Below are 16,353 nucleotides of genomic sequence, written 5' to 3'. Positions count from 1 at the left end.
GAAGATAAAAATGCTTAACTCTTCAATGGAAAGATTTATATTAGCTAGTTTTCTAATACGGCTATAAAGTGGCTTTTTCTTATATTAAGACTTTTTAGAATGGAACATACATTTTTAACTTTTTTCCTTCATTTAAGCCTCACCATCATTCAGTGTCATAAAAGCTTGAAATAATTTTCATTTTTGTCCCGCTAAACAGTTGTTCAGAAACACACAACAGCCAATCTGAATAGCACCTCGATCACATTAGTTCTGCTGCATCAAATCAAACCCCACAGCAGGAGCTTCTTTTCTTTCCTCAAGGAACAGCGGATATATAGATTTCTTTCTACATTAATCCAGAAACTGATTCACCGCCTGTTGTCCGACCTTCGTATGACAGCTCTCACCTTTCAGCTCCTGAGGATCTGCGGGCAATCCGGTAGCCGTGCCAGTCAGTACCACCCCATCGGCCAGGAAGAGCTCGGCAGCCGAAGCGGTCTCGGCCACGCTGACATCTGCCGTCAGAGCGTGAGCACTGTAAACAGCAGGAATGTACCCTGTGGTTACTCTCGGCACACACATTTGTTATCCATCTTGTTGAATGTTTAGACTGCATTTCCTCATCTTCCCCGCTGTCAGAACAACCAAAGGCAGGCTTTGTGAGAGAGGGCAAGTGTCCTGTTTTAAATTGGGAAGTAAGATTGCAATATGAACAAGAGGGAAAAACCCAACCTTTTCCATCAGGGAACCATAAATTGATCGGTCTATCGCTCGGGGTCTCCTGTCTCTAACGAGTGATTGCTAAGTGTGAACTACCAGGTGTCAATTGAGACAGCTGCTTACATGTCGAGCACCTGTATTTCAGAAATGTTGAGCACACACAGATCTCTGACTTCAAGTGGGAGTTGTGGATGTGCACTCATTCATAAATCAGATTCTGTTGCCTAGAACAGAATTAACACCCTCCACTTCACGAAGTCCAACTAACAGAAAGAATAGTTATTACCTATGATATAATCACAGGAATCATCTTACACAGCAGTTACAAACATCAATTACCTGCAACCTAGCTTTTCAACAGCAGTCTTTGACAAATGGGTGACGCACTTTGTCTGAGACCTATAGCAATAGAAGCTTTTAATTTAAATGGTTCTAAACTTTGAGAGAATTCCAGCCATTGCTGGTTCAACACCTGACTTTGTTGTCTCTGTATTTCCATTTAAGTAGAAAACAATGGCTATGGCCAACATGTTGCACTGGTGAGCAGTGATGGAGCCAACCTCTTTGCCAGATCAGCCTGGATGGACAATGAATGCTCTTGGGGGGAGCCATGCTCTGGCCATATTCAGAGGCAGCACGTGTGTGCACTGCATTCCACTCATGGTGATGGATGCAAAAGTAGTACACCAACTCCCTTTCTGCAGCTGGAGAAAGGCTGGCCTAAGTACCTAATACATACAATGAGGTTGAAACAGGGCTTAAGAGTACTAGGCACCCTAAAACTAGAATGTGGAGGGTAGCCATAACACAGTAAGTAGACTACAAAAATAGTTTCTCCCCATTTAAAGAATAGGAGGCTAGCAGCTCTCAGTGGCAGGCATATTGTTCTACACTAAAAAACTCAACCAACAAGTCCTTTAACATTTCCTTATCAGCTTATGAGTCTGCCTGAAACAAACAAAATCTTTTCCTTTCTTAAAAAGGAAATTTGAACAACAGGAAGTATAATCCAAATACCAATTCATCAATTGTCAAGGCAAAGGAAAAAAAAAATCATAATGCAAACAATTTTTTACAAAAAAGTCTAATGCGATGTATTTTTATTTATATATATATATATACACATATGCATATATAAATAAATCATTAGAAAGAAACCACTCTGAAAGGACTGTAAAAGTTTAATTTGACCATGCTGCATTGTTTCCTTTCTATTTTGAAATTTATTACCTGTTTATTAGGTATTTAAGATCTTCCAGACTTGGTTATTCTCATGATTATCCACATACTACACACAAACATTTTAATTAGGTTATTTAGCATGTATAATACATAACACCTGAGCAGTTCTTCTGGGGAAAAAAACAGAGTGACATCTAAATAGCTGAAAGTACCATGTGACAGTTATGATAAAGTATCAGCAGAAGAGAATTGGATTCATCTGTCATAAGTTCCTTCTGTTTGATAATCATAGAACATAATCCGTACATAGACAGCACTGATTTAAGTAGAAGAAACCAGTATTATTGGCAGGAAGGAGGGAAAAGAAAGAATAGCTTTTTAAAGTGCCAAAATATTATGATTTGGATGCTTTTATACGGCAACTGCTTGCATAACTAAAAATAACCTTGGATGCCTAGCCTCCAGAAACAAAATTTCTTTAAACGTAGTAAGCATATACACAAGTATATAAAATCTCACCTAATACCAGATGCAAAACTTTTACAGTCTGCATTTATAAATCCTGAAGGTTAAACAACTGCAAACTTCACAGATGCAGCAACCTGCAGCTTACAGGTGCAAATTTATTTTTAAACTTATCCCCTAATAGTACTGCAAGACCTTGCTTGAACAATAAAGTTCTCCATGTACCATTAACTTTCCTAACACTAAATAGGCATTAAAAAAAAAAATCAGAAAATGCAGAAAAATACAAGAGCATTATTACATTCATATTTACATAAAATATTGCTTGTATTTACCTATGTTTCTTTTTAATGTCAGCAAAAATCTGAATGTTCTCTGCTCCAACTTGTTTTCTGTATCATAGCAGGTTACCTGCACAGGCATTTATAATCCCTTCATCAGCAACATGAGAAAACACAAACCCTTCAGCCCGGATAAAATCAAGACCTGAAAAAAGAAATAATTAGCATATCTTAGCTAAAACTAAAGACTGAAAACCAGAAATACTAAAACCAAGCAAAACCCTACCTTATTGCCCCTCTTACTTGTTCCCAACACAAGTTGTTCCATATGCTTTAGGACTAACCAACCTTGCTTTTCCACATATTTAAGTTTTACATTATTTATTTTCACCCATGTTCTCTCCGACTTCTGCTTTCCATCTTACTGCCTTCAATGCCGCTCTCTCCATAGAGCCCACTAGTTTTCTCCCTGTCCCCATGGTTCCCTTCTCCTTCTCGGCCCCTACCAGTTTGTTCCTGTGTGGCTCAGAACAGTTGGCTGCACACCCTGCCCTGCCTCTTGCCATGACGTGCCAGTGAGCATGTGCCAACAGAGGAGCAAGAAGGTCAAAACACAGCTCGTTTGTCCTAACAATGTATCTTCTCTCCAAGAAGGGTCATCAACTTGGGTCTCTCCCCTCTTTCCAGATACTTTTTCATTGCATTACTTTCCCAACACCTATTCCCCTGTTAAATATGCCTGAAGTTGGCCACCAGGTCAAAAAGCATCGAGGACATGGACATAGACTAGAGCTAGCATTAAGTCTTCTTTCTTTAGGAAATTAGGCAAGAAAACACAGTCTGGGACACTTTATATACCACCTGTTTGACTCTCCATCTGAATGTAGCTTGTGTTTTCTACACAGCACCACACGAACAAATTACTTCAAGAGCTGTGCCAAAGGTAAAAACAGATAAGGTTTGGGAAGAGTGAAACATTTTCCACTCTACTCTGAACTTACTCCAACCATCAACTCCACCATATCTTAGCAACATCGTTTCCACCATATTCATTCATTTTTTGCAGTAGGAAGGTTTTGTAGCATGTATACTTAAGCGCAAGATTATGAATAGCAATGACTTCACGCAGCCCATTCATCTACTCTCAGGGAACCCCTACACAGCCTTGAAATACCTCTGTGTTGAAATACTGAAACCTTTGGCCATGGTGTAACAAGCCCACAGCTGTGAGGCACAAGATTGAATTCTGACTCCCTTATTGTATTCCCCTCTTCTCTCCAGTCTTTCATAGCCTTGAAGTCTATTTCACCTGTCACTTAACATACGTGTAAAAGCTCTGCTCTCATCTTATCCAGCTTTTGCTGTTCTTCCAGTTTGCTTTAGAGGTCTCTTCCAAGCCCTTCTGAAGCTCTGCTGCTGCCCCAGCTTTGGAGTCAGCTTCATGTTTAATTAGAGCTGACATCATACCAAGGAAACCAATGCAAGTGAAAGCAGCCATCAAGAATGCAATCCCACCCACCAGAGAACTGCTTAGGCAACAGAGGCCTCACCTTAGCACATTTCAAACATAAACATAAATGATCTTTAAAATGTATTTACCAAATGACAAGGTGTCTGTTTATTTTAAAATTTCAATTTCATTCCAAAAGCCCTGAAGTTGCAGAAACAAAACCTTATGCCTGATAGAGAAGAGCCTGTATTGCTTAGCAACACAGACTCCAGCTACCAAGAAACATCACAGATGGATGCCAAACCAAATGCAAGCTGTCCTGTGCCTTCAGATTAGTGGGTGAAAAGCATGGAGTATTCTCAGGATCCAAAGATAAGAGCGTGCCACAAGTATAGTTACAGGTGCTAGTAGACATTGGGTAATAAACACAGTGCAAATAGCTAGATCAAGATTTCTGCATCTAGGAAAAAAAAGCTATAGGTTCTATTTAAATCGCCCAAGTTTACAGTACAATTCAGAATTAAATAAGAAAAATTACTTCTCCTCTAATCATAAGACTATCAATAAGTCTAGAGATATATTACATTTTCACAGCAATCATAATGTCTAACTCAGGACAGGGGCTATTCATTGAGTAATTTCATTTATTGAAGTCACTGCTTACATGTTATTTGTTGATGCTTGGTTTGTGTTTCCTTAACTTAGTAATTTAAGACTTTCCGCTGCACTCCCTATCTGGATTTTTGGGGGCTATGAAAATACAAATTTTAACCAAGTGTAATAGGTGCAGGCACCAAATCATTACCCTTCTGTTTTATGAAGCCATAATCAGATTCTGCTACTGAATTCATTTTTACGCTCATAAAATTGTGAGAATGATACTATTGCTTACTTTCACACTTGGCACGTTGAAAAGTAATAGCCATTGAATAGTTAATAGGCAGTCCCATTTCTGACTTATATGAGAATAAAAAAAATTTGTAGTCTCACTGGAAAACAAGAACAGGAAATTTCCAATGAAACCTAATAAACAGAACTTTAAGACTGTATTAGGAACATGGAATCAAGTCATCAGCTGCTGCAGGGCCTCCTCAAGCAATTAGAGCTTGTCACTTTTTCAAAAGTTAGTGTTACTCCACTTACTTTAATCTTACTTGAACAGCTTTACCTAAACAGCTGTGAAGGTCTATCAACTGCAGAGAAAAGCTTTATTTTTTTCTTTCCTTCCCATGATAATTTACGATTAAAAGAAAAAAATGATAGACTGAAACACTTCTTTTGCTGGTGAGAAAATACTGCAAGACTGAACTGATGGAGGAAATAGTACTTTTATTTTATCCATCTTAAATGCTGCAAATGTGCATATCGCTGCATTTTAACACCCCAAAACAGTGAAGTGGATGCAACCATTGAGAAGCTTTTTCTCAGGTATGTTCCTTCCTTCAGTTATAAAGTCAAAAGGAACTGGGAGCTAGGATTTACTGCTTTCACAGAAGTGGGACCTGGCCTCTGCAAGGCAGCAGCTCCTGAATTTTGGATTTCAGGCAAACATCTCTGCCTTTACACAAAGGCAAGATGCTGCAGGTTACTTTAGTGGTGGTATCTTGCTTTACGTGCACAGTAAATCCCATCTCCCAGCTCTTCTTGCCTTCTTAATTAAAAAAGAATCTGAAAGACTGATTTTGTGCTGAAAGTGAAAACTCAGAGGAGTATCGACTTTGCCTGCTATTGACACTGGAGGCATACAGTCTCTGTGTTGCAAAGACCCTCTACTACTCAGCACATCGTCTCGCAGCAGCTCCTTCCACGCTCAGCAAGAATTGCAGGCCTGGGAGAAGCATCTTCAGCAGAGCCCACAGCAGAGTCTGCAGCACTCACTGCCTTGCTCCACAGCACCTGTGGATGCTCCCAAGGCATGCACACCTCTGCTGCAGTTCTCAGCTTAGCTGCCTCCCCTCACCACTGCATTAATATGGTGGCAGTTAAAAAGAAAATCAAAAAAGCAGTATACAATTCTGCCCAATTCTATCCCACCTTAAACAGTATCATGAGCTGTAGCAAGTGAATTCCCATGGAAGATATCTCTGCTTGTGGGTGAGTGAAAGGAATGGTCTCAGACAGCAAAGCTCTATTATAAAAGACATGGAGACATCTGGGTACCTGGGATATCTTCTGATATGAAGCCTCACTTAATCAGCTACCAACTATGTCATTATCATTGATGAAGACCAACTCAGAAATGGGATTTCAGTAATATGATCCTTAAAGGAAAAAAGGGCAGTTTCACAGTCAGGTGAAGACGCAGTTGGACTAGACAATTATTTTAAGCCCCTTCCAACTGAACTATTCTATTGTAAGTTTATGAGATGAGAGAAGATAACCTTAAAAACTGAGCCCTGATTCATGAGGAGTGTAACACAGGCTCACCCAGGTGTAGCGAAGCTGCACTCTACAGTAGACCCTGCAGTCCTTGCTCCCAGGTGCACAGACTGAAGCTCTGGCCAGAACACAAGAGCATAACTTGCCTCTGGCCTATGTGCCTGGGGTTCTCCACCCCATGGAGTCAAGATACAGCAGGGAGGGGTACCTGGAATATCAGAAGTGTTCCTGTGCATCACTACAGAGATACAGCTATGGGCACTATTCTATGCCTCAAAGATCAGCAGATAGCCAGGCCGATATTCCACAATGGCAATTTTTCTTGAAATCCTTCTTCTCACCATTAACTTTGTCTCCATTAGGTTAATGATGGGCCAGTTATTTATTTCCTCTCAATCACTGCTACACATTGGTAATGGAGAGCACGCAGAATGTGCAAAATAATGAAGGGAGTATCACCAGCATATAGTCCCTGTATTATAAAGGCTCTGCATCTCCTCTGCAAAGACCTACACTGATAGATTAGAGCCAAGCAGAACATTTCACTAACATAAGAAAAAAACACAAATAGCTGAGGGCTTTTGGGCAATTCCTTTAGACACAACAGTCCCCTCTAATATGAACAGTGCTTCATAATTAGCAAACTTTCAATAAAAGAAAAGGCATGTAATTTGGAAGTAGATCAACAACAAACAACATGAAATTAACACAATGGTTAACTTCAGGAAACAAGACACACTGATAAATAAGTAAAGAAAACCAAACACGATGCCTAAATCTGACCCAGACTTAGCGAACATATTGTGGACATTCCTGAGCACTAAGAAATGATAACCAGTAATATTTGCTAAACAAAAATAAATGAGAGCATTTGTATTTTTTATCTCCTCTACAAATGCTCATAGAAACTGCTTATATACATCATTCTGTTTCAACCTCAAGCAGATGTAGTGAATTAAATCAGAAACTACAAACAGGAAATTATACACCTCTAAAAACCACATGGTACACCTGTTAATAATGAACCAATTGAAAAGTAACCCTAGCAAACAAATTCTGACTTGCTTCTCCACAAAGAGCATTTTAGGGAAGAAGGACGACAATACAGTCTTTGGAGGATGTAATTAAAATGAACTATTAAGAAGGGTTGTTTTTCTGAGAATAAGTATTTGAGATAAAGATGGCTTCCAGTCAAAAATATAAATACAAAACTGTACTATTCTGTATTTCATGTTTTGCAGTCTACGGGTCTTCAGGGACATTACAGTATTTTAAACTAAAATGCCTACATTAGAAGAGTATAAAAGTTGAGCAGCAAAGGACTTTTTTAATATTAAAGAAATGTGTGACATGAATCTCCCCCACTATTTGTGTATATAATGACATTAATGTTTGAGTGGCCTAACATTGCCATATCTGCCCTTGGAAACAGAGGGAAATCGAGGAGCTTTCAACATAACCTTTTGAAGTCAAAAGCGAAAGCAGAAGATCAGACACAGTGATGATGGTTTGTGGGGCAGATGGAGGGGAAACACGGGCAGGAGGATGCCATGGCCTGCTGGATGGATGCCCTTGGGCAACCACCTCCATCAACCCACAGTGGTGGACCTGCCCATGCTCTGAACCAAGAGCACTTGGCACTGGTGTAACTGTCTGCAATAACCTTCTGGAGCTGGGGAGATGTTGACAACAACTGTTTTGGCTCAATAGTTGTTTTTTGATAACATGAGGAACTGCTTGTTTCTGTCAGAAGAGCAGTTCCCTTTTTCCTCAAGATCCCCCTCTATTTTCCTACCACTGTTCCATGCCTTTGCTGAAGCACCCAGCACAAAGATGTTCTTGCTGTCATTCCTTCCTTTAGGTGTCTTAATTGAATAAATAAATGTTTCCTAAAGAACCAAAACAAATGACAAACAAAATTCTCAACCTTCTCAGATGCCTCATCCCCTGATTTATTACTTTTATTTTCAGATTTATCCAATATGTTGTCAATATGCTAGGAAAATTCAGTAATTTCATCTGTTACTATTTAGCTACCCACAACATGTTTATTAACATAACCACATGTTGGTGATGTTGATCTCCTTCTAGTCACACTGTAAACCTGCTGACTTTTTTCCCTCTTTACAAAATAAAATCATTATCTTCACCTAGACACCACTTAGGATTTCCTTGTGCAGTTCTCTTCAGAACAGTTATTTCTACCAAAGATAGGAGTTTCCACAGGGAAAATGAAATGACTGCATAGTAGCAGGAGACGCTACATATACTTTTTAGCTAAAACACCTTCAGCACGTATTTTCTGTAGTGGAAGCATATAGGGCTTGCTTTATTAATTCCCACCTATGAAAACTGTATTGACATTAAAGACACTAGTAAGTTGCTACAGAAAAACTACTCAAAGATTTCCTACCTACAAAGTAGCACTCGCTTTACTATGGTTTTGCTTAAAGTGATTCTCTTTTCTTTTTGCTTTCCTGTTCGGTGAACTTCAGACAATCATTTTTAGAGAAGTGCAATGAAATGCATTAAAACACAGGCCTTTCCAAGCTGGTGTTCTCCAGTTACAGAACAAATAGTGCAGAACAGCAGTAGAGCTGAGCAAAACCCAAGCCCTCCAGGAATTCTCTCCCTCATTAATAATTGCTGAGAAGAGAAATACATTGTTCCCACACTATATCCCTTATTTAGTGATCAGTTTTGCTCCTAAAAGGATGCATAAGTCACTAACAGTTCGACTACTGCTTTTAAAAATAAGATGTATAAATACTTTTGCAAATGCCTATGTACCTCAAGTATCCTACATGCATACAATCCCTAAAAACTAAAACTGGATTCTGTTAGCATTTTTATTTTAGGTTTTCATATAGGTTCTACTGCAGCAATAAAAATCAGGTTTTGTCAGTTTGTCAAGTAGCTAGACACCTTGAAAATGGCAACTTCTGATTTTAAAGCACTCCAAAGTTCTGAGTTCAAAACACATCTACTAACAAGAATTCCCCCAAGAAAAAAGGAATTTAAGACTTTTAGAACATACCCAACGTAATTAAAACTGTCATTGCAGATAAGTTAGCCTACATTATTTTACCTGAAGTATGGTTTTCAATTAACACCAGCATCTTTTCGTTTTCCATTCTTATGAAATTCTGCCTGTTTGTAAAATTTGTACATTCAAAAATGTGCAATCTTACTGTAATCACATGCAATTTGGGCAAAAACAGGCATTAACCCTCAATTTATGAAGTATTTAGGAAGTACAAGCCTTCCATATTAAACCAGCCTCCGTCTTTAAATCATGGAATGTTACATATGAAAAACTAAAATTGCTTAGCAAGCAGTAGGAGCAGAAAGGTTAGCAAGTCTAGGATTCATGCAATAAAGATAGATTAATTTATATTTAATTCTCCCAAATGCAATTTAATTTTAAGTAGTTTGGCTAGTTGTACACTCAATTTTTTGTTATTATATAAAAAGCTTCACTCTATCCATTCATTAAAAAAAGGCAATGAAAACTTAGTTTTAATGGATACCAGTAGTAGCAACAACATATAATTAGATGCTGAAACAGGCTGCTTAACCACAGTGGGTTAAGTTGATCCTCAAATATAATTTAACTGAAGTAAACAGAGTTACACCAAAGGTGGCTTTTAGACATGAGTAGGTTTAAACTAATCATTATATTTAGACGGGTTTCACCTAGAAAGCTGCAGCAGCAGCCTTGGGATTTTTAGCTGCCTTCAACTGAAGCAGTGTGCAAGTATCATCTATTATAATCAAGGAGGCATCTTTCTCAAAATGTAATTTCTGCTTTTTCAGGGTACAGTGAGCTTTTCATGTCTCATTTTTCATGGTATCTATGTTAGTACAATGCACAATTTGCAGAGAGTAAATGCCATAGCAAACAACAGTAATAACTGATGCGTCATTTCTATTACCTGCAGCAAGAGCAACGGCTATCGCCTGTTGATTTGCAGCACACAGGATCTGGACACCCAGCATGAGTTGGGGGCAGGTTTGTCTCACTGCAGCACTAATGACTGTCATTGCTGCAGTTACTTCAGGTCCAGGACATACTGTGTAAGGAAGATCATGCATGTTTTCTACTATCAAGCCATCCTGTGGAGATTATTATAAAGAAATATGATTAAACTGGAAAAAAAGGAACTTAAAAAACACAGCTAGTTTACCATTACACTGTTTGGTATTAAAAGACACATGAGTTTAAAGGTTTTCCTTCAAAGGAAGGATTATCTACAGTAAATTGTGTTGATGCATACAACCACTTATAAAAGTGCTTTCATCAACAGCATGGTATTTGCAGGGAAATCATGAAGAGAAATAAATGTGATTTTAATTATACATTCATCAATTTGGTTTCCTTTGATCCATCCTAAAATGTGAACTATAGGCGAATGAGTTAAATTGTATACCTCATTAAAAATAGTGTAAAGTCAAACTTCAATTATCCAACTGGAATATAGGATATTGAGTATGTTTGGATAACGGAGGATTTAGAGATAATCAAGGCAATTTTCAACTCAATTAATGTCAGAAAATAAGTGTTACGTTGGATAAATAAAGGAATTTTTTGTTGACTATTATTGTGCCTTTTTGCAGTGTTCTTAATACCATAGTATTAACTATTGATATTTCTCCCATTCCGGATTCAGAATTACTTGAAGGAAGATATTGCTATTTATTATCTACTACACCTCTCACTCCACATGGACATACTCTTAGCAAACAATGGAGTGATGACAAAATACTCTGCTGATATAATTGATAATAATTTATTGAAAATCTTTGTACATTATCTGGTACCTTGGTACTTTTTCAATCATTGTATAGTATATACCAGAAAGTTTTCAACTGCAAATCATATATAATTTTGTCAAGGACTAATAACAAAAGTACAGCCTTGAAACGTATTTCAAGCCTTATGTTTTGCATTTGCAGTGAGAATGTTTAAAGAAGCTAGAAATTTCTCACCTGCTTCAATCTAAAAATACAAAAAGTTTATTAGACAATTAATTGTATATATAGAAAATAAATTCTGCTCGCTTTCGAGTTTTATCACACATCTTAATCCTTTAAAATTAGAGCTTTACATTTCAAAGATACTGTAACTGAACCAGAATAGAAGGAAGAACATTTTGGGGAAAAAAAATACAACTGAAGATTAAACAAAGAAGTTTGGTTAATAGTAATGTAGAGAATCAGGAAGGGGAAAAAAAAGAGGTTTCCTTTTTTAAAAACTTTCATATGTAACGCTTCTTTAATCTTTGTTGTAGTGTAGAAGCCCTTTTGGCAGTAAAAGATAAGATAGTATATAAAATGCACTCAGCATTTAATGGCTGAATTACAGAGTAAGAAACAGACATCATAAATGAACACCTAACATGGAGGATGGAGAAAACTGATAAAGGAAATAATCTGGTGGAACAACATGGCCAGTCCAAGCACACAACCTTCATACGTTCAGTGTGCTAGGGTACAGCTGCCTTTACCAAATGACTTACAGATGAGTTTTTAAATACACAAAATACATGCCACCTTAAAAACACACAACCTATTAATGGAAAAAGTGATCTAATATTATAAGCATCCAACATTAGACCTATGCACTATTTGGTGCCATTCACTAGCATATTTAATTACAGAATTCCAGTCCAGGAAAACCTCAGATAGGCAAAAGAAAACCAGCTATGACAACTAAACAAAACATCTGTCCTTGATTTTGTTTCTACATCCAATTCAATGTATAATTTAACATCGATACTTTTCTACCTGTGAGGGAGGTAGCCATATGACAAAGATGACAACCAGTCCTCAGAAAACCCACAGCATTTTCAGAAATGAAAAAAAATCACAAACTTTTAGTCAGTTTCTCTGGAATGAGGTCAGGACTGGTCCAACAAACCTGAACTGACCAAATGGTCTTGTACCTCAGGCACAACTACTGTATCCTTTGTGACACCAACAGAAAGAGAAATCCCTCAGCCTTTTGCCCTCTGTACACATAAATATATTAGGTCAGTTTAAGCACAAATGCAAAGTTGGTCAGTAGTAGTATGTGGCAAAAGGATTAATGTAGAACTATGATATTTTAATAAAACCAAACTCAAAAAATGCAAAGAACCCTCAAAAACAGATAACGACTTGAGGCCACAAAACCTGGTAGCCCTTGGTCCTTGGCTTAAGAACGTTCTACTTGGCAGACTTCACCAAAACCTGGACATCTGGGAAACTCCAAGCTTATCATAAGGGCAAGGAGCTAGGGTCTGCAAATCAGAAGCCCCAGGCTTTGAGGCAGTCAAGAATCAACATCCATAGGACACACGGGAAGAAAGGCGTCTGAGAATGGGGCTTCAGATGCTCAGCTCCTGAAGAGCCATGCCAGGAGCCAAGAAAGCAGGAGAACGGGCTGGCACAATTCCACAGGAATTCTGCAGTGAAACTGAGCTTTCTATGAGTTGCCACTACTTTGACAGCTCAGGATTTGCATAAAGCAAATTATTCCATTAGATACATTAATGAATTAATTCATTTAAAAATTAATTAAAAACCCTAGCCATACTATTGTGCATAAAAAGTATCTCATTGAATTCTAGTTCAAAACACAGGCATATGGGAGGATTCCCACATTTCTCTCTTCTGCCTTAAACTTACTATATTCACTTTTCAGCACTTGTCTCTTCCTATGGCCTCCAGGTCCACAGTTACAGTGAATATTTTTGGTATTACTTTAATAATGTGTTATTCTTTTGGTACCATCCAATAGACTATGTTCTTTTGCACATTATGTTTTGTTTAATTAAAAAAGAACAACATATGTTCTGCAATACAGAGAGCTGAATTACAGATGCATTAACTCAAAGCTTTCTTTCATATTTTATATAAAAATATAACACCACAGATTTCCGTGTTTACTGATTTGATATGTATATAAAACAGGCTCCAGTACTACCAGACAGCTAATTAAAATGGTGGAAAGAAAACAGTTACGCTAAATTAAAGTTCTTGGAACTTAAGCTTATAGTTTAGAAGTCTATGGGAATAGCTACGGTATTACACCCTCCAAAGCAGAATTTATTTGGATAGTATGAGATAAAACTCTAGCAAATACCTTTTGTGTTCCTTTTCCATTGAATATTAAGATGATTTAAGTGTTGCTTATATATATTAGCCTTATCATACATAATTCTCAAACAATATATTTCCTTTTTACTTTGAATGACTTCTGAAGTGCTACATGTGTGCAAAGTGCCTCTTGTATCACAGTTAGCTACTGGAAAATAGGTCATTTAAAGAGCTCTCTGATTATACAGAAAAATAATTTTCTTAGCTTTATTCAACTTATAGAAATGACCTCTTAAAACACTTCAGCTGCACACACACATATCACAGCAGAAAAGCCTCAAAAATATACAACACTATAAACCACAACAGGTGTAACAACCATACAAGTTTTAACTCAGCACCTACCTAATATAACTTTTACCTAGGGTAACTTTAACCCCAGCGTTTCACCTAACAGAAGGGCTTTACCTACAAACACATGCATGCTAATACAAACCTTTGCAAGCCTAAAACAACTACTCTTTACTACAGGAAGAAAGGAGCTTTTTGCATCATACCCATTAGTACATAGGCTCAGGTATGTACTAGAACAATCACAGCTTTTCCCACCACCACAATCATGTGCCCCTTATAAAGGATATCAGGGGCCTTTGTAAAGCATTTATTTGCTGTGTCTGGTTACAGCTTCTTAGCAATTCCTTTAAAAACTTTATCTCCAGAACAAAAGGTTACTGCCTTAATGTAGGTAAGTAGACACCTTATGTTCTCCTGTATGTACCACAGGAGATAGTTGTGGGGAGGTTTGTCTGCTGCTTTATTCTACTGTAATATAGTTAAGATTTGAAATGTTAACCTCTGTAATGCAAGTGGTAAGTACCTACATGTTTCTATGCAGAAATACTAGTTTATTCCATCTCAACTGTTATTAAACTCCAAGTAATTTGAATTCTAACTATCACTGTCATTTTAAGAGCAACAGGCTTGAAACTTTTCATTTTTAAAAAACATCAATTTAAAAAATATACTAGCAACTCCCCTTCTAGGTACAGAGACAAAAGAAGGGTCAGGAGGATCAGAATAACAATGAATGCAACTCCAGAGACAGCACTAGTAAAAGAAGCAAACCTAAAATTTTGTGTGGTAAACACAATAATATTTGCAACTCAGTGTAGCTTTATAATTGGGTTGGTTGGGTTTTTTTTAAAGATATAGTTTTACTTAGGTATCTCTTACTGTCTTTAATGTCAGCTACTCAAGTAGCTACAGCTAAATCACAGCAACTAGCAGTAAAGTGATCTGTATCAATGAAATTAGACGGAACTTGTGCTCCGTTTTCTGGCTACAAAGTAAGCTTCACCCAGGCTAAATGGAATGAATAAAAGTTAACTTGAATATATATTTTGCATTTTTCTTAAATAAAAGCAGATACAAATTGCAGAGATCATAGCTTGCTGCTTATAAAATCTTGTTTAGGGAAATTCATTGTTTAGCAACACACAAGTACAAAGCATATACATTTTGAGCACAGATGGCTTCCTAACTGAGCACTCACTTGTTTTCATTACTGTGCTCTAATATCACAAATCTTTCATATTTATTATGTTAAGCTGCTAATGTGCCAGACAAGTCACCTTTTTCTGAATATAGGATTTACTTCCAAGTGCAATGTGTGTTGAGTGAACAAGACCATATACTTTATTTTTAAATGTTAACACCAATTTGAGCAACTTGAGACAACATGTAAACATCTCATAGCAGCAAGATGGTTACGTATCTTCTTAAAGGCTAATATAGGCAGCATTTGGAAATTCTGTCAGTAGAAACATCTGTGGAAAAAAAACCACTTTAAGTTTCTAGCTCTTCTTCCACAAGAAAAACAGCTTAACATTTCACTCTGAGTACTGAGGGGGAAACCCAAATATATTCCTGTTACAGAAGCAGGATAGTTAGTTTGGAAGAGTGGTGGTATCAGTGCAAAAGCCAGGAAGCTCCTATCACAAAAACTTGCATTTCTCTTAAAGTACCAGGAAAAAATAAACAAGTGAATTGCAGAAAGTGTTAGGCAACCATACTGATATTTATGCAAGCTCTCTTGATTTTCTCTGACATTTATGGCATTAATAAGGTATTTGTTTGTCATATTGCTATAACACTATTGTGTACAGACCTTTAGAATGAAGATTGCTGTGGAATGTATACTGATGTTCTTGTGACTTCTACAGGAAATAGACTAAGCATAACTTTAAGCCCTGAATTTGTCCAAATGTGTAGAGAAAGAATTGCATTCACCTCATCTGTCTACCTGAGAAGTAGGTTTAAAAATATATTCAAGTTCTGAGAATGCAATGCAGTAGGAGAAAAGGTAAACAAGTTAGACCTGGAATAGCAGAATTTATTACAACTGTTGAAAAGACAGTAAAGTATAAAACACAAAATTTTGTGTTAGTACTGATTTTAAAGCTTGTCTTAAAACTGTTCTAGCTTTGTGCGTGTCAGCAGCGATAGTAACTGCTTTTGTACCCTCCTTCACCTTTCAGTATACTTGGCATTTTCTCCCTGCTGCTAAAGGTTTCAATGTTTAATTACTATGTAAGGGAAATGGGTAAACAAGCACTGGAATCTGGGGTAATGGCTTTAAGAATTACAGATCATTTGTGTAACCACTTCCTCTAACACAGAAGACGGAGACTAGTACTTGCCACTCTTCTGATGTAGATCAAATCATGTTATACCTCATGTTGATTCTGTAACTGTAAAGACAAAATAGAAAGTCACAGTACAGAATACAGAGCTATTGCACACCTGTTCTTTCAA

At 37.3% G+C, this 16,353-nt stretch overlaps 1 protein-coding gene across 7 annotated transcripts in view; it reads right to left on the bottom strand.

Moving 5' to 3' along the window:
• LOC142036691 (protein C19orf12-like) overlaps positions 1–16,353 on the bottom strand; it is a 58,584-nt gene that overhangs the window by 39,290 nt on the left and 2,941 nt on the right. For 3 of the 7 annotated variants that reach the window (XM_075040130.1, XM_075040132.1, XM_075040138.1), the window contains exons 4-6: positions 10,395–10,575; positions 2,685–2,835; positions 390–517 (exon numbers count right to left, since the gene is read on the bottom strand). Coding sequence is in view for 5 of the 7 variants with exons in the window: in XM_075040138.1 (XP_074896239.1) it covers positions 2,747–2,835; positions 10,395–10,575 (270 nt within the window). In the remaining 2 variants the exon portion in view is untranslated. Of the gene's footprint in view, positions 1–389; positions 615–2,684; positions 2,836–9,547; positions 9,610–10,394; positions 10,576–16,353 lie in introns of all 7 variants that reach the window. The other 4 variants (XM_075040128.1, XM_075040141.1, XM_075040127.1 and 1 more) reach the window with 4 other exon arrangements.

This window comes from Buteo buteo, chromosome 11, assembly GCF_964188355.1.
Source record: "Buteo buteo chromosome 11, bButBut1.hap1.1, whole genome shotgun sequence".
NCBI lineage: Eukaryota > Metazoa > Chordata > Aves > Accipitriformes > Accipitridae > Buteo > Buteo buteo.
Note: the sequence above shows the minus strand (reverse complement) of the source record. Positions and strands in the feature narration are given on the sequence as shown.